Genomic DNA, 18,913 nt, shown 5'->3' with positions numbered 1-18,913 from the left:
TCAGCTCCTACAGTCACATACATAGACAAGAGAACACAATATATCCAGGCAGCTCTTTAACAAGAAAAATCCTGAACCAGGTGCATCACAACCACACAGCTGCATGCAGTTAGCAAGGCTGCAGGGCCAGAAACACCACCTGTGTACCTGATGAACCCAGTGAGGTCAGCAGAAGGTCGGTGTTGGGTACTGACAACAGCTCCCGTAGGGAGACCCATCATGGGGCAAAGCTGAGCTCTGCACAGTGCTGCACGGTGGGTGGGCAGCAACACAAATGGAACCACGAGGGGTTCTGGTTGGGTGTAAAGGGAACGTCCCCTGTGTGCTGCCAGCAGGCTGAGCAGCCGCTACCCCTGGTGGCTGTCAGCAGGAGCAGGCCCTGGCCCCGAGGGTGCACCTACATGGAACAGGAGCTGGATAAGAGCCCACGTTGGTCACAGGCTGTTCTGAAAGCACCCATGGTGTGTTTTCGTCTCTACCCCAACCCTAATACACATTGACCCCTTTACTTTAAGAACTGCAGGTTCAGCCCCTGCCTTGCTCTTTACATGGGTGCATGCACACTCTGTGGTGCTTCTCCCATTTGCAGCATCCTTCTAACACAGCAGCACCAGAGGGGCTGTATCCATACAGAGCAGGCCTGGGAAAGCTGTGCTGCTGCAGAGGGATTGCTCAGCCCGCACCAAACAGCCCGTGTTTACCCAAAGCCGGCTGTGCTGAAGTCCACCACAGTAGCACGTAGAGCTGAGGTGTGGACACACCCTGTGTGTGCTCTTGCCTTTCCAGCAGCATTTCTTGACTCATACAGCAGAGAGCACCTGTTGTGGGACACGAAGTTTCACTGCAGCTAAATGCCAGGACGTGTTTGGAGACACGTCGCAGCTCTATACTCTACCGGGGTCTGTCACTGCTCCGGAGGAACCCCCCGCTCTGAGCGCTGCCGTCGACAGGACAGGACAGGACAGGACAGGACAGGACAGGACAGGACAGGACAGGACGAGCCCCGCTGCTGTGCGCGCCCCCCGAGGGGCGGGAGAGCCGCGGCGGCGGGGCGGGAGCGGCTGGGGCGGGCGCTGCCTATAAATAAGGCTGCGGCGCGCCCCCCGCCGCTCCGTTCCCATGGTGACGGCGTCCTGGCAACGGCGGCAGCTCCCGCAGCTCGGCCTGCGTCGGGCCCGCGCCGCTCCCCGCACCGGGAGGACGGACGGACGGACGGAAAGGCAGACAGGACAGGACAGGACAGAACAGGCGCTCGGGGCAGGCACGGACCGTCGCGGACGGAGCACATCGAGGAGCGGGATCCGCCCGGCCGCGGGGCGCAGGGGAGAGGCGGGCAGCCCCCGCCCGCCGCAGTGGTGAGTGCCGCCCCGCCGGGCCCAACGCCCCCTCGTTGTAACCGCCCGCCCCCGCGCTGCCCGTGACCCGACGGCGGGGCGGGCCGCCTCATCGGGCCGCCGCCCGGCACCCAGCGCCCGGCCGAGGGCGGAGCAGAGCGGGGAGCGCCGGTCCCGGTCCCGGCCCCCGCCCCCGCCCCTTCTCCGCCCCGCACGGCCCGGCCGGAGCTCCGCGCTGCGAGGCCGCCCCCAACGGAGCCGCCCCCCGCCGCCCCCGGAGCGGCTTCTGCTTTGGGTGGACAACGGGGCTCGGAGCCCCGCCGGCGCGCACCCCACCGGGCTGCATTTCCCGTGTGCGCGGTGCCACGCCGCGCCGCTCCTGCGCTTCGCTTCCCTACCCGCGGCACGGGGAAAATCGCCCTTTCTCTTGTCGGTGTGACAAGTGCGTTTGGAACATCCGGCAATCGAATCACTCCAAAAGTACTGCATTGATGTATTGCGATTTAAATGGCCACGGCACTAAGAAGCAGGAGACAGCACCGTTTGGAGTGACAACCGTGCACTTGAAGCCTGTATTTCAGCTGCTATCTAAGCTGATCCCAGTTTAGCACCATTTAATTGGGAGCCGCGTGAAATCACACTCCCCCGGTTCTAGACATTAGAACATTTATTTTTTCTTTGTTTTGCTGTTTATTAGGCTAAATGAGAAGAAATATGGCATCAGTCCTGACAGCTCCGTGGAACTGTTAACTGCAATACCTCCAAAGTGCAATAAAGTTTTGTACAACTGCTGAACGAGACCTTGGTACATCCCCTTAGGATGCTGGGTCAGATCAAGAAAGCTGCCAATTGGCTCTGAGATTTCTGCATGTACTGAGAGATGCGCTTAAATTAACAAAAGAATGGGAAGCCCACCTGTGCTCACTGTTTCTCCAGACACCCACGTTCTGCTGGCTGTCTAGTGGCAGTCTGGCAGAAAAAGTGACATCTTCATGTGATGCTGTGTTCCAGCTCTCCAAAAATGGTTGTCAGTTGGTACAAAATGTGTACCAAAGGCCATAGGATGAAAGCACTTGAGTTGTGGATTTCCTGTTTTGCTGGTATTTTATAAGGAGCGTTTCGCTAAGACATCACGAGACGTACAGTCCCTAACATCTGATCTTTGGTTTTTTTTAGGTAGTATCCGGTGCTTTGCAGCTGTGATATACATAGCTCTACCTAAATCGGTGGGGTATTCCCACATTCATAGTCCTGTGCTGCATCAAGATCACTGAGTTGTGCCGTGGCCCAGAGCACGAGGAGCTCAGTGCTCATTGCTCAGAGCCAGCAGCTCAGGCTCCTCGGGCTGCCGTGTGACCTCGTGGGACACCCAGGAGCTCCCCGTGGACTGAGGCACTGCTTGAACACCTGGGGAGCACCGTGTGCAGGAACAGACTGTGGGCCTGGGCCACTGCAGTGCACGGAATCCTGAATGCAAAGGCCAGCACCATGATACCCAGCTCTTGTACAGGGCTTTCTACTTACAGGCATGCAAGAACCTAAATGAAAAGGTAGGTGCTATAATCTCTGTCTTCCATAAAGGGGAAACTGAATCACTGGGCATGGAAGTAACTGATCCAAAGTCGTCAGGATCAGAGAGTGAGCAAGGAACTGAAATCAGACCTTCTGAATTACGGTTGTGTCACTGCTGCTCAGCAACTCAGCCTCTATTCAAACTGGTTTTTTTTTCTAATTTGTAGTTTCTGAAGCACTGTGCTATAAATAGAGCACGCATACTGTGGCAATGTTTGCTCTCTTTTCAGGCAGTGCTTTTGTAAGTTCCCGAAGCACAAACATGCTTGGCATTTTGAGATCTTGGAGAATAGTTCTATTACTTTTCTACAGTTAAAACTGTATGATTTTGTTTCAATAAACCCATTCTGTCCTCTTTGTTTGTGCAACACATTGCACTAGCAACTCCAAAATTCTTTCTGCACATAAGCCTTTAGTTTTCAGTAAGCATTTAGGCTCAGACCTCCAATAGGACAGCCATGCTCACTTATGCCATCTTAACAGTTTAAAATATACATTTGCTTTGTATGGGGTGGAATAGCTGGATTTGATTTTGTCTATAAGCCTTTTTTTATTATTTTCATCTCTGACAGTGGAGCAAAGCTCCAGAACTGGTCTCACAGTGAGATACCTGAAGCATCTTTTTGAAGCTATTAACAGAGCTGCTCTGCTGCAATGTCTGCCACAGTCTGGCTGGCTACATCTAAAAAGTAAAACAGAATTTATAGTCTGACTACGTAAGAATTTACTATATACAGTGTGGACATTCAGATTTGAAAAATAAATGAATAGAAGACTCAGTTTAGCTAATCTACACCGACCTCTAACATTTTATTGAGGTTTCCTGCAAAACACCTTACCCACAGTAACTTGCTGTCATGAGGAATTCTCATTTCATTCTCTAGCCAACGCATTCTTAAGCTTTACTATAATCCCTCATTTCTCACTTTTATATTTGCTGATTGATGGTGTCTGGGACCAGCAGACAGATCTAGGACAAGAAGTTTGTCTCTGTCCTGCCAAACCAGTTCTGTGGCTTGAGCAGATTTCAGTTTTAAAGCTGTCAACCATGCCCTTTGCAAGAGTGTCACTTTCACTACGGAAGCTTTTTAGTAGGTTTTAGTTTCCATTATTTTGTTCCTTTGTATCAATTTTTATACGCATTTCTTCTATAAGCAATATTTAAACTCCAAGATCAGACCTGTCAGCGTAATCTTAAACTTTACTTGGAGGTTCACTTCGGCAGGAGCATGAAATCTTTTCAGTGCCAAATATAAACCATTAAATAATTCAATGTGTACTTTTTCAACAGACATAAATTATTGACCAGAAAATGGCCCAACGAAGCCCAATCTTCCCAACCCTCGCCCATTCTGAAAGGTACAACTGGAATGTGAAAAATAAAATCTTCATATTGTGGAGTATTATGTGCCTCTCTTCCTCTCCTAATTGTTTCTTTATGGTAATGCTGTAGCTTGGATCTTTGGAATTTCATATGCAAACAAGCTGAAGTACTGTAGACTCCTTCAAATCATGCCCCAGATCACAATTCCTTACTCAGCTTTTACTTAAACTTTCCTGAATGAAATTCTTTGAATTGTAACTGAACAGAAGTCCAAAAATACTATGCTTAAACCAAAGTCTTCTAACTATAGAGAAAATGTGAAAGCTCAGGGCCAGAGCCGACTGTCCTCATATATCTCTATCACTGTTATTAGGGTGAAAGTAAGCTGTCAGTCTGGTTCACTAGCAGAATCATTGTGGACTATACACAGTGAATAACAGTTACATGAACAAAAATCTCCTCTTTCAAAGTGGGGTTGAACTTGTATCTCCTACTTAGGCTTCTGAAAATGTTCTTTTCTCTTTACAGAACATAGCGGCAGGGAAAGATTGCATGCATCCACAGTCTATTTTTTTTTTCACTTTGAGCATCCATGAGCTCCCACTGATTTCATGGAAGCTCTGTAGTGCAGAGCTCTTCTGAAAAACGTAGACCTAAACTTAAGCTTGCTTTAAAGAATAAAAATAAATGTGACTTCTGTGGCTGCAAAGCTTGTCATAGTTTTGGTTTCTCCTCAGTTTCTATGCCTGTGTATCCTCCTGTCCCGTTCATGTGAGGACAAGCTTCTGTATGCTATTACAGGACAGCGGTATAGACTGCAAAAAGGCATGGACACAAGCTACTTCTTTTTAATCTTGTTCTGGTTTGCTGTATCTCCCTTCCACAGTTTCTGCTTTGATTAAGCCTGAATAAAGATGAAAACTGTAGAGACAAAAAGCATTACTTCTGAAACTCAGTAAGAGGGTCTTGGGTTTGGGTTCTTAATCAAATTATAGTTCAGAACTGTAACTCTTTATAATGCTAATGTCCTCTTCTTAAGATCCTATGTCTCCGTAAGCTTCTTTAAACTGTAGGAAAAAGAGCCTGACCTGCCTTTGTATGGACAGAGGCAGCAGCAAACAACAGCCATTCATCTGTAGCAGCCGGCCTTTGTAAGTGCTTTGGTGTTTCTCCCCAGTGCTGCCACTAAGATAATCTTGTACTGTCCCAGCAGAAAGATGCTATGGAGATTTGTGTCAGACCCAAATCATATCTGAACATTCTTCTCCACCAGACGGGTTCGAAACATCCCGCTGCACAGCCAGGCGCTGACAGCGGTCCCGCTGGCATCCGCGAGCCTCGTGGATCAGCTGGAGGACAGAATCCTCAGCCATGAGAAAACCACGGCAGCGCTCGTGGAGCACGCCTTCCGCATCAAGGAGGACATTGTTTCCACTCTGCACAGAATGCAGAACAAAGGGGGGGGCGATCGGTTAGCCAGGCAGCTCCTAGAAGAGCACATCCGGAACATAACTGCCATCGTGAGGCAGCTCAACCGTGACATTGAGGTATGGCAGGAATGTTTCACTGGACTAATACTGCTCCAGCTACTTAGTCCTTCTAATTCAATAACAGTTTACCACAGGATGAGAAAGTTCAGGCAAGGTCTAAAGATCCTGTAAGCTTATAAATTGTTTTTATAACTGTAAAAACTGTTTGCAAATTATGCAATTCCTCCAGTGGCTATGAAAATAATACAGGATATTAGCATGTAAACACAGAAACCTTTGTGGTACTAATGAGCTTGCTTTGAAAAGCAACACTGGAAAACCTTGGCAAAACGAATTGACGTGGTAGTAATACCCAGCTCAACTCCAGTCCAAAGGCTGTGCTGCATAAACACTAGGAAATGCCTTAGGTCTGCATTAAACTTTCTTTCACTTTGACTCACTGACAACACTGAGCAGCCCAACCCAACTGCCCAATTTTCTGACTAACCACGGCCTCTGCCTGATGAGCAACATGGGTGTGGTGGGAAAAACTGATGGGTAAATGTTAGTATTTAAATCTTCATTCCACTGAAAAGTTCAATCTAACAGGTTGTGGTGTGGACTTTCAGAATAAGAAACGTTAAGTAACATGGAGGTGCCCATATCAGCATGTACGAGATAAAGCCTCTATTAAAGTCATAATAAAATGATACCTGATTTTACTGAAATACTGAAAAATTATGAGTGACATTTAAAACGTACATTAAACGTAGCACACTGAATTTGTATTTGCATATGAATACTTTGTAGATGCTGCAAGAACAGATACGTGTCAGAGACAATCTCAGCTATGGAACAAATTCTACCCTAAAGAGCCTGGAAATGCGGCAGCTTTCTGGTTTAGGAGATCTCCGTGGAAGAGTGGCAAGGTAAATGTCATTATGAACGTGTATTTTTGGGACTTGCGTTGCTTTAATCTTGGAGTACGAATGTCAGTGTTAATGGGCTGAATTCTACTTTGGCAAAATTCCCAGGATAATTTTGCTCGGTGTTTTCAAGAAAATGAACAGTAATCCTTTGCATCCCAGGATTACATATTAAACTTAACAATATGTCCCTTAATTCTTGAGATTAGTTTTTAACAAGTGACCTCAAATTCCATATAAATTTGCATTTTGTTTAGTTTTTAAAAGTACTGTGGTTAGACAGTCTTTGTAGTTAGTCTGTCTTCGAGGCTAATTAGCAAAATTACTGTAAAGGAGGCATGGAACAATCTGCACTTGTAAAGAACATAATAGTTGCACATTTTGGCAGACATTTTAGAAGTAGAAATATGCGTGTGAAATTATTGGTTAACCATATTAAAATCTACATAGGCCACCTGACATGTAAAGAACAGACAGCTATAAAATAATAGAGATTTGAGGGCTGCTTCAAACTCCAGGTTACAGCCGTGCAATTACATAGCCTTCAGGCTGATTTGTAAATGTGTTGGTGATGGCACAAAGTACATTTGCCTCAGTGTCTGTAAAGCGTAACATAAAAGATGGGTTAGCACAGCTATAGAACAAGGACCTAGTCTCTCCTAGAATATCTTGGCTAACAACTTCACTGGAGTTGTGCTTGTCCTGAGTTTGACCTATTATCTATAAAGTACAGATAACTTCTCTCTTTTTCCTGTACTTCAACTGATTTAGTGATAGCAGCACACACAAATAATCAGGGAGGGATCTTCCTTGAATTTAAGTTTTCTCTTGAATTGTTCAATTGTTTTTAAGCTTCCACAGTAACTTCTGAGCCTGTTTTATAAAGAATACTCAGGAGAGGCTTAACACAATCACGATGTGCTTCACTAAAGTTATCCTTTACTAAACAGGAATGAACTAGATAAGCATTTTTTGTCAAATGAAAATTGATGTAAGTACATACATAACTCAATGGGAAATTTCATAGTATCATCATAGAGTGGTTTGGGTTGGAAAGGACCTTAAATATCACCTAGCTCCAACCCCTGACATGGGCAGAGACACCACCCACCAGCTCATCTGCCCAGGGCCCATCCGACCTGGGCACAGCTTCTCTGGGCAGCAGTGCCAGCACCTCACCACCCTCATCGGGAAGAATTTCTTCTGTATTTTTCATCTACATCTATTCTATTCCAAGTTTAAAGCTATTATCCCTTATCTTATCACTATACTCCGCAGCTCTCCCATAGGCCTCTTTAGGTGCTGGAAGGCTGCTATGAGGTCTGTCTGGAGCCTTCTCTTCTCCAGGCTGAACAACTTCCTTTCTCAGCCCTTCTTCCTGGGAGGAGTGCTCCAGATCTCTGAACATCCCTGTGACACACGAGGATGGGCATGGGCATGACACATCCTCCTTCCCCCCCCCCCTTTTTTTTTAATTCTAAGTGACCCAAGACAGGCCTTTATGTGGAGCAATGCAGTTACTGATAGCCTATGAAGCAAAATACAGTGCCTTTGGTTTCAGTAAGAGAGTTCAAATAAACATGTGCCAGCCTGAGCTCCCCCATGGCCCTGCACGGCTGAGCATTTGGTATTGAGAGCAGCAGTCAACTAGCACAGTCTTTGCCAAGACTTCTTCCTTTATTTATTTAGGGCAACTCCCTGTCATTCCGCCTGAGTTACAATTTATCTGACTGTTTTAAGAGATTCTATCAATTTCCCTTATATCAGACTGGGCAACAAATGTGGATTCATTTGTATTCATTACCGTAAGACAATTAGTTTATTGTCTTTAACCATTAGCTCCTATTCAGTATTATGCTCTGTATTTTCCCTACCTGGAGACGAAAATAAGCTTCCCTTTACCATATATCAATTTAAAGTGCTGGTGAGAGAAGGTTATTTGCCTTCATTTAGGAACATACTCTGCTTTGTACAATAGTATTCCTGTGATTAATTATTATGGTATATCTGGAAATCATAATCAAGATTAGAGTCTGTTGTGCTATACAGATATCTAACATAAAATTTCCCTGCAATAAATACTTTTGGCTTACTCTACCCTGTATCTGTTATATAAAATAAGCCAAACTCACCTAATGTAATTTTACTTCAGCATTTAGTCTTGCTAGCTTTCAGATTAATTAGAAGAGTGAAACCTTAGAAACATGATCCACTTACTGTGGGTTTCCAAGTTACTGCACATCAGCTAACTCCTTTTCTTGACCATAGCCAAGGTGCTAAGTTCAACTCAGGCTGTAGTGAAAGTAGGCTAATTTAACTGGAAGTTAGTCACACTTGCTCTAGGCTAGCATTATACAATAGCTTAGTTTAGAAGGGACCTTAAAGCCCATCCAGTTCCAAACCCCTGCTGTGGGCTGGCTGCCACCCACCAGATCAGCTGCCCAGGGCCCCATCTGACCTGGCCTTGGGCACCTCCAGGGATGGGGCACCCACAGCTCCTCAGGGCAGCCTGCTGCATGCAGTGCATCACCACTCTCTGAGTGAAAAATTTACCCCTAGTATCTAATCTCAAACTCCCCTCTTTTTGTTTAAGACGATCCCTCCTTGTCCTATCACTATCAGACCATGTAAACAGTCAGTCCCTCTCCTTCTAAGTTCCCTTCAAGTACTGGAAGGCCGCAGTGAGGTCTCCCCAGAGCCTTCTCTTCTCCAGAACAGGTCCAGCTCCCTCAGCATTTCTTCATTGGAGGGGTGCTCCGGCGCTCCAATAATCTCTGATAACCCACTCCAGCAGCTCCAAGTATACAAGCATAGAAGTAAACACATGGACAATTGCCATGACTCAGTCCACATACACTGAGTGATGGTAAATCACCTATATCTGAGCCTTCGGATCCTGTAGGAATTTTAGTGTCAGTCTCAGGATTCTGGCTAAGTTTCAATTCCGGTGATTACACGTATACTAAAATCCTACTCAACTTCAGTATGAGAGAGTACTATTTATTTCCTAACAGCAGCTGCTCCGTAACGTGTCAATATCAGTGAGCAATTCTCTATCCTTGAGAGTTGCAGCTTTCAGCTGTGAGAACAAGGATCCCTACATGCGTGTGCAGTTCAGAGGCACAGCTCCAACACTCCACTGCCCACGGCTCCGGAGGAGTGTGGCTGGGACAGACCCCACAGCTGAGCTCACCTGCATCAGAGAACCAACTAGTATCTCTAGCAGGGGAAGACTGGATCCACACTGCAGCTTGTGTCTCTGGACCACTTCTCATTAAGTATCATTTATTGATGATTTTGTACAGCACCATTACTGGGTTCAGTGTGAATGATGCTGTCCATTTTCCTAAGAATCAGCCTTACTATTAAGACAGAAATTGCCTCTATTAATTGAAAGCAGTGACACACAGAGCAGAAAATTATGTAGATGCCGATAAATCCATTACTCTTGCCTTCTGTCCCTGACATTGCAAGTTTTATATTAAACAACATTGCCATGCCTGTTTCTAGTGATAAAAGATCATTAAACCTGCGAGTACTGCCTTATCACTCCTTTACATGATGTCTTGTGGACTAAGACCATTTGTTTGGAAAGTAGGAATACAGCAGTCTGGTCAGAACAGAAGTTGGTGTCTCTAGAGGCTGCCTGACACCAGATACCAGACAGATGGCAGTTATGCATGTTCACATTGGGCCTACTCTGCATATATAGTCGATTTTTACATACATTGTAGATGTGATTCATTTCAGACGCCCTGCACTTACAGCATGTAGGCAGATTTTCCTACACGGAGCAGAAAACGAGCCTGATGCATCTGGGATGCACTGCATTTAAGATCTTTGTGAGCAAAAAGCCTGCTGCGCTCTGCCAGCTGCGGTGTACAGAGCTCACACGGAGGGCGGGTCTGGCCTGCCAGGGCCAGCTATGCAGAATCTATAGCTCTGCTGTTCCTGCCCAGAGTTCGCAGGCTTCTGGGGAATAGGTAGATTATTTCATCGCTCTGTTTTTTTCAGATAGCAACAAAGTGGAGACATTGGCTTTTCTTGCCTTTCTAAAGAAGCTGCCTGGTTGTGAGACCTAGAATTTACTGCTGTATAAACCTAAGCTGCTCTTCTTACTGATCCAACTAATTGATCTTCCTATGCTGAATTGCCAAACTATAAATTACTTTCCGCAGGTTTTATAAGTTGTGATATTTTGCTTTATTTGTTAGATTGATACTGAAGGTGTACCATCATACTTACAGTAACACAACTATAACTACTATAACTGAGGTGAAGAAAACACATTTTGAAGTGAAAGCTTTCCAACTGAAAATGTAACTTAAGAGAAGTGAAAACATGTCATGGCTTTGTGTAATGATTTAACCTGCCGTAGTTTGTCCCATTTACTGCCTTCCCCCCCCCCCTTAAATTGTAACCACTGTCTGTTCTCCGCCAGTTTCATGGATCAATTTTAGTAACTTTGGTGGTTATAAATATACATGACTCATACTCTGCAGGAGTCTCACTCCTGAAATTATAGTACTTCTATTTTACACCGCAGTTTATGTCCTCACTGTATGACTGTTGATGAAATCCCCCTGACAAAAGTATTCTTGAAATGTGGTAGGAAATGCACGTATTCCATAGCACATTTGTTGTGAAAATGTTACAGCACTGAGAAATGCTCCAAGGGGAAGAAAGGAAACAGTAATTATTATGTGCCAGTACTGCGTTTTGTAGACTTTAGTGAGACAAAATTGCTTTAAATGGCAGCCTTACCTAAATACTATATTATGTACTGTTACTTGGCAAACAAAAATAAGAACATAAGGCTTAGCAGGACACAGCTACAATAATGGAAAAATGATCTTCATAATGATTTAGGCCTCTAACATGTAGGGCAAATCATGCACACCACAACAGATATTTGTTGGAGAATAACAAAAGTAATGAGGTATTGAAATCCTGCATCTTTGAAGTTCTAGTGTGATTTCCCCAATTCTGCTAACAACACAATTTACACGTCAGTGCCAAATGAGCCACAGTACAGCAGGAACGTGATGAAGTATTTGGGATCTATTCCCATTTGGGAGCAGCTTGCTGGACAGGGCGAGATACATCAGCATTTTTACAGCCTCATAAGACAACGCTTCGCTACACAGCCAGTACTATCATAGAAATGCCTAATGTAAAATGGGTGATTTTAAAAGCCTGGGCCTTACATTGTATTCAACCGTTGCTTTGGCATTTATTTATTCAAACAGGTGTGATGCCGGGCTAGCCAGACTGTCTGCAGAGCATAAAATCACATATGAAAGACTTCAGAGCCTAACTAAAGACCAACACACCTCTAAGTTGATCTTAGAATCTAAAATCAAAGAGACAGAAATACAGGTACAGTAGAGCTATAGTCTACCTCAAACAGATACTGTTACTGTGAATTACTTTCCTGCCCAGGATGTCACAGATTGAAAGATGGGGGAGGTCCTGGGGGGGCACTGAGGTAAAAAGAGACATGATTTAGTGGGGAAATACTGGTGGTAGGTGGATGGTTGGGCTGGGTGATCTCGGAGGTCTTTTCCAATCTTGATGGTTCTACGCTTTATATATGCTCACAGTCCTTAGATTGAGCACTGCTACACAGCTATATTCATGTATTGGTCTGACTGAAAAAGTCCTTCAGCTGCTGCCCTTTGCATGCTGTGGGAAAGGGCTCAGCACTTAAAGGTACCTGCACAGTGAGCGAGCACTAAATACAAGCAGACTTCAGACAATAAGGAAAATGATTATTTGCAGCTCCACTGCTGAGCCTTCCATTGTTTTTGCAAGAAAACTATTTTACCTACGTTTTGTGGTAGGTGAATGGTTAACATTTATTTCACCCTTCTCAGAAGGCCCAGTATAGTATACTGGCATGGCAGCGTGCTGGCAACGTACGGTCATGGATCTTGTAGAACTGAACAGCATGCTTTGTAAATCTGCCACGACTGCTCTTGCAAGAAATATTTTGTTAGCAGTCCTCACAGCGCTCCTACTTTTATCGTGTGAGACAATACATTTTTCATCCCAAACTGTGCAAGCTGAATGATTTTGGAAGCGGCAGCAAAACAGACCTTTCAAACCTCCCCTACCGCCGGGAATCGCGCTGGGTGAGGCGGCGGCTGACGGCGCCCTGTGTTCCAGGTGTCGCACCTGCTGAGCCGCGTGGAGCAGGCGGTGGCGCAGCAGGAAGCCAAGCTGAAGCTGGCCTACAAGGAGAGCGCGCAGCAGCTCCACCTGCTGGACACCAAGTGAGTGAGCGGAGCGGGGCCGGGGCACGGGACGGCCGCGGGAGGCGGGGAGGAGGTGGGCAGGGCCAGGGAGGTGGAAGCGAGGGCCGCGCTTGGCCGAGCGTGGCTGGTGCGGCTTTCGGCTAAGGAACAGGTCTACATTTACCTGTGTGCACCCGTACGTGTGCTCAGCCCGTCTTACAAAAGCACGCTGATCTGCCCAGTGCCCCCTCCTTTCCAGCGGAAATTATGCCCTCAATGTGGCGGGGCACTTCTGGAAACCCCGTCAGGTCCCCAGCCGAGAATTCGGGCAGGACTGTATTAAAAATCAGCTCCATATTTTTGCAAAAGTGTCCCAGTACCTTTTCCGAAAGCGTGCAAAGCAGCAAACACTGCAATTCACAGCTGTGCTCCGGCAGCACAGAAGCTCGGTGCTGAGCTCACCCAGTGCTCTTGCTTTTAAGTGACTCCAAAGAGAGAGCTCAACTACTGAAATCAGTAAAGAAAAGCCGCTGTGTTACTGTCATGCTCTATCCAGGGCTATGTTTGACTCACATACCAGCTCCTCTCCTTGTGCCTCATTCAGCCTTTCCTCCTGCCTGCTATCCCATCAGCTACAGCACTATGGCTATTTGCAAACCAGATGGGAAAGCAGATCCGGATTGCAAATGTTCACTGGAAAACAAGTGTGCCTGAATGGATGGTGTAGACATGAGGCAGATGAGGCAATGCAAGTGGGCCTGTATGAACTGGCATTGCCAGTTACATAAGTGATGGTCAGATCTTTGTTCACATTTGAGGTCTACGAAGATGATTGCATTCCATTTTCAATGCTACAAAGAATTTGCATCTAATGTACCTCAAAATGTTGTCATGTTTCATATAAATAACTGCTATTTTATTGTGGTTTCCTTCTTTAATTTTCAAAACAATGTTGCCTTATCCAACTTAGTAGCTTTAAACTTTGAAGATTCACCTTAACACGGTGTTGAGAATGCAATAACTGTCATTAAATCTCTTCCTATCATAAAAAAATATATATCTCTGCTGAATGACTGACACTTCTGCTCTTATCATCTCCTAAATTGAATTATGCTCTCAGATTAAAAAATGCTATTGAAGAACTCAGCAGCCAGATTTTGTCTGCACGCAGCTGGTTGGAACAGGAACACGAGAGGATTGAAAAAGAGCTTGTGCAAAAACTTGACCAACTCTCACTGACCTTTAAGGAAAACACAGTAAGTTTCATTAAAACGTCCCAGTAATACTTCTCAGGAAGTGTTCAAAAGCATTATAAATTAAAGGGATGTTAACCTGAGTGAGTCTTTCAGACCTCACCGACATTTGCAGAACCTTTTTCACTGAAGTGTAGTGGAACATTCCCATGGACTGAGGGTCTTGACGTAAATCTGATCACTTTCAGTACATCAGTATTTCAGCCTTCTATTGAGTCATTTTAAAATGCTTTCTGAAATAAATTTTAATTCCTTACACCTTTAAATTCCACATGAGGCTATTAGTCAATACCTATTGTGTATCTGGGAAAGGCCACTCATTTCATAAGCATACTAAATCATTAAAATTATTTTCCCCGGCTCCAGGAAATGAGTGAAAGAGCTACAGAGATGAAATTCAACCAAATGTCAGAGAAAATCAACAAAATAGAAGAAATACAGAAGATAAGCATGGAAGCACATGAAACACAACAGACTGAAGAAAAGATAAATATTCGTATTGGCAAACTTCAAAATGAGATTAATGAAGATATAAAGGAAATGAAAGCTGAAGTTAATGCTGGTAGGGCCATAATTAAACAACATCTTCACTCTGAACTGTGGTAATGTTGACCTTTAATATTGTACAAAATGTCTGTGCTTGTACCAAAGTAGTTTAAAGACATTGGGCTGCATCTGTGGCATTCAAGAGGATTTTCACTAAGTGTGAAACTCTCAGCATCAAGAGGTGACATCTTATCAGCTTAGAATTGCTTCCCCCAAATCTACGTTGGCACAGTTTGGCTGTGATCAGGGGCATTTTGCCATTAGTATGCCAGCATAACAAAAGTCCTATTTTTCTTCAGAACATTTGCCACCTTTTCAGTGGAAAACTGAATATTGTGGTAGGAAGAATATTCTGTTATCAACTATGCCATGTTATTATTGCTTTAGAATACAGACTAATTTATTTCTCATCTGCAATTAGGGTTTGCAGCTATCTATGAGAGCATCGGATCTCTACGGCAAGTTCTAGAAGCAAAAATGAAACTTGACAGAGACGAACTACAGAAGCAGATCCACCAAATGAAGCAGGAGGTTCCAATGTGGGGAGAGGCTGGACCATGACTGCAAGATTTTGGCTGAGATGAACACTTACTTGTCTGAATAGGCAGACTGTAGCCTTGTTCCAGTCTATAATCCAAATCAAATGCATGTACTGAAGGACATGCTGCTGTTGCACAGGTCTGTATGTTTACTTTAAGTGGTAAATGCAAGCTTTTAATAGACCAATTGACAAGAAGCTTTTATGGGCTGAGGTGCTGATTTGCCACTGCACTACTCTAGCTGCTCTCAGGAGATTACCAACTGTAAAACTGGAGTAATATACTGGCGAAGCTGGCACCTAATTTGCTAACAGCGTTTCAGTGCTCCCCAGTTGTGTAGGCTTGATCAGGCAATTACATGCTTATATATATATAAGCATCTGCACCCCTGCTTTTTTTTTTTTCCTTTTTATTTAAAAACAAAAAGGACACAAAAAACCAAACCAAGTTGGTATCACTTGTTTAGTATCAGTTTGGCAAGGCTCTCCACCTTGATACACATTACTGTCTTTGAAGTTGATGGACATTTTTGCAGTGACCTTCTCTATCATTACAGGACATTGACTCCCTGTGAGACAGAACTGGCACTGGACAGACCAATTTTCAAAACACCTTTTGTTTAGTTGTGCAAATATCCTGCGTGCGCGCGTGTGTGTAAACTAAATAGCATTATATGATGTAGTTGTAGACTAAAAATAATTCATGAACAATGTAAGAAAAAACTTGTGGTCTTAAGTATTGTGACCTTTTTAGATGAATACCGAGGTGGACTTGAGATGAGACAAAATATTTATATAACAGTATTTTTTACTTGGGCATGTGTTCTTGTGACTTGTTTCATTTTATTGATAAAAGCTTTGGAAGGTTTGAAAACGAAAGAAAAAGTGACAATCTGGAGAACGTGATGTTAAATAAAATGCAGTTTATGATCAGATTAGACATTTCTCTGAGGTTCAACAACCAACTCTTCAAATGTAAGTAGATTTTCATGTAGTAGGTTTGATTTGGTAATTGAGTTCATGGTGTTTCCAAATAATAACGGTGCCTATTTTCATTCCCATAACAGATAACACACTGAAAATAAGCACCCATGCAAAATATTAACCTATATGGGAAAAATATATATTTTGATTTGATATTTGATATTATCAGCCACAACTTCATTTTCCATATCTTTTCACATCGTGCAGGATTTAAACATTCACAAAAGGCTTCATCTGGCATCCTATTAACTCATACAGGTCATAGTAATTCACGTACAAAAACGCTATTAACTTATACAATCATTGCTGCTAACTTGTACAAATTGATAGGATGTCTTCCCACTCTCTTTGTAGACTGATGTGTTTTTTGGCTAATACTGCAAAACCAGACTCTTATTTGGACAACCAGTGCAAGCGTTTCTCCACTTCCAGGAAATGAGCTATGGCCCACAGATTTACCATAGTAAAATAAATAAACGCTCTAAAAACGTTCCCATTACCTTCACTAGGACAGTATACTGTGTGAAAATAAATAAATAAACATCAGGAAAACATGCACTAATGCTTACAAGATTGCTGCCTAAATTTATATCCACTTCCTATGTAGTTGAAAGTATTTTAATGCAAAGATACCTGAAATTTTTGCAACTCCGACTTCCAGTGCTCTCTGATAACCACACTGCCTCTGTTATTCCTGTTTTGTACCATCCGTGTGCTGTGAAGTATATTTACAATGGCAGCAAAAAGGGAAGCCCAGTTCACTAAAGGAAGACAGTGAAATTCTCACAGATGTGTCTTGGGAATTGCCTAAAAATTAATTCTTCCTTCATGTATTCTCTATTCTTAAGTATTTAGCCAGGTGCAGTGGCAATGCTATCCCTGGTGTTTTGTAAAATTAACAAAAACCCTGAACGTATGCAGAAGCAAGAAGAGATGGAACAAAAGCTCAACACTTTGTCTTCTGTAGTTAAAATCTGTACCCTAGAGAGTATTGTACAATACAAAAGAAAAAGCATAGAGGGAAACAGATAAACAGTTATATATGAATTTAATAAAATGTTTCTCTTGTAAAATCTTGTGATTCAAGGTTACATTGAATTGCTGTGACCCTGCAGGGAAAACTCCTGGATTCCTGCTCCTTTGATGAACAAAAATATGTTATGCTGGAGATTGGTTTTGTTCCACATGCTTGGCTATAATGCCATTACTGCCTGAACTGCAGGATAAGACTGGAAGGTCTTCATAATTTGTGCTTATTATAAAGCTTAAGCAATATAAAAACTCATTATACAGTGAGGCAGATCTTTTCCCCCCCCCCCCAGCCTTTCATTTAATAGAAATCCAATGATGGTACAAAGGCATGTGACATTTTTTCCTAGGGGATACATGACTTTTGAACAAAGAATAAGAAAAACCAGGAAACCCAAAGATCTGCTAAGCCCTTCCAAACCAGCATGAGAACTTGAATCAGCAGGTCCACCTCTGGACCCTGAAGGAAAATTCCCCTCTCAAAAAACTCCCTTCTCAAAAAGCTCAGTAGAGGAGCTCAGACAGCAATTCATACCTCACACACTTCTTTCTGGAGCACACAAAGAACAGGAGGCAGGTAAAACAACTACATTTTTCTGGGCTGACTGAGTTCTCCTTATGGAAGTGTTTACAGAAGCAGAAATTTCAGGGGTGTCTGCAACTCCAAACCATGCTATTGTATGGTGTCGCTGTTCTATAAAGCCAAATATCATATCAGTATAACAGCTTCCAGCAGCATGAGATTAAGAGAGCAGATAGGAATTGCTGCAGTGTACAACTTTAAATGACGAAGTATCTTTGTGATTGAAATGCAAGAGCTGCATTTCCATGAATGTTTTTGAAATCAGACGACTTTCTCCCTCTTCTTTTCTCTTCACCACTTTTCAGAAGTCACCATCAAAAATATTGATAATAGTGTAGCTGAAAGTAAGTATAAGTAGAGCACATAGTGAGCCAACAAATCCCAAAGCTCTGAGAGACATTATTTGTAAGTTTAGGTGGGATAGAAGAAAATGATCAAACAATGCCAGTACTTTTGATTTGCATTTCAGGGGGCGTTTGCTAACATACTTGAATATATAGGGTTCAGCTCTGACTATTCATAAATTAAAACCAAATCAACCCAAATGCCAAAGCAAATCCAAAACAGAGCCCTTTGTGACACAACAAAAAGAACTGGTGCTATACATGATGAGAGGAAGAACTCTTTCTGAGCAGAGGGATTTCATATTTACTGCAGCGGAACCCACCAGCTCCCTATGCCCTATCCCATAACATCACTGCTAGGGAAGTCATAGGGACCAGACTAAGGCAGACCAGCTCCTCTTGTGAGATAAAAACCTTAGCTTTGTCAGCTCCTCAGCTCACATGAAGCTTTAAGTGCTTGCAGTGTGCAGAGCACAGTGTTCAGTTTGAATAACACGGCAAAGCGTCAGTGGGTAACCTCATGAAAAGCTTTCCAATTGGAGCACATGCCTCTTCCTCATGTGAAACCACAGAGAAACTACAGCACTGTGCATCCAGAACTTACTGAAAAATGAACAGTCAATAGGGACAGAATAATTGTGTTATTTACACTCATTAGGCAAGTTAGCAATGCAAATAGAAGTTAAAAAGACGACCTCGACTTCCATACCCAATTGTTTATGTAGTGCAGTTTGATATCACTGATATTTAGTAATCACATATGGCGTAATTCAGT

General features: G+C 43.6%; 3 protein-coding genes across 9 annotated transcripts in view; 2 read left to right on the top strand and 1 right to left on the bottom strand.

Annotated features, from left to right (window-relative positions):
- MPHOSPH10 (M-phase phosphoprotein 10) overlaps positions 1 to 18,913 on the top strand; it is a 1,076,704-nt gene that overhangs the window by 133,472 nt on the left and 924,319 nt on the right. The window lies entirely within an intron of this gene.
- Positions 1 to 18,913, bottom strand: part of MYO1E (myosin IE) — a 220,193-nt gene that overhangs the window by 81,235 nt on the left and 120,045 nt on the right. The gene's annotated exons all lie outside the window — the stretch shown is intronic.
- FAM81A (family with sequence similarity 81 member A) lies at positions 1,120 to 17,255 on the top strand. Of its 6 annotated transcripts, XR_005862808.2 has the most exons (12): positions 1,120 to 1,355; positions 2,511 to 2,884; positions 4,198 to 4,265; positions 5,288 to 5,381; positions 5,504 to 5,777; positions 6,510 to 6,628; positions 11,875 to 12,004; positions 12,794 to 12,900; positions 13,982 to 14,117; positions 14,481 to 14,676; positions 15,082 to 15,338; positions 15,756 to 17,255. XR_005862808.2 is itself a non-coding variant. In XM_015278920.4 (11 exons), the coding sequence occupies exons 3-11, from the start codon at positions 4,219 to 4,221 to the stop codon at positions 15,219 to 15,221; spliced, it is 1,227 nt and encodes a 408-aa protein (XP_015134406.1). In that variant the 5' UTR covers positions 1,120 to 1,355; positions 2,511 to 2,884; positions 4,198 to 4,218; the 3' UTR covers positions 15,222 to 17,255. The 6 variants fall into 6 exon arrangements, 5 of the variants coding, with proteins under 5 accessions (XP_015134406.1, XP_015134405.1, XP_025009787.1 ...); XM_015278920.4 differs by having other exon boundaries at positions 5,304 to 5,381; positions 15,082 to 17,255; XM_015278919.4 differs by having other exon boundaries at positions 15,082 to 17,255.

The sequence above is a fragment of the Gallus gallus genome, chromosome 10 (assembly GCF_016699485.2).
Source record: "Gallus gallus isolate bGalGal1 chromosome 10, bGalGal1.mat.broiler.GRCg7b, whole genome shotgun sequence".
NCBI lineage: Eukaryota > Metazoa > Chordata > Aves > Galliformes > Phasianidae > Gallus > Gallus gallus.
The sequence above is the reverse complement of the archived record's forward strand: the minus strand, read 5'-3'. Positions and strand labels throughout refer to the sequence as shown.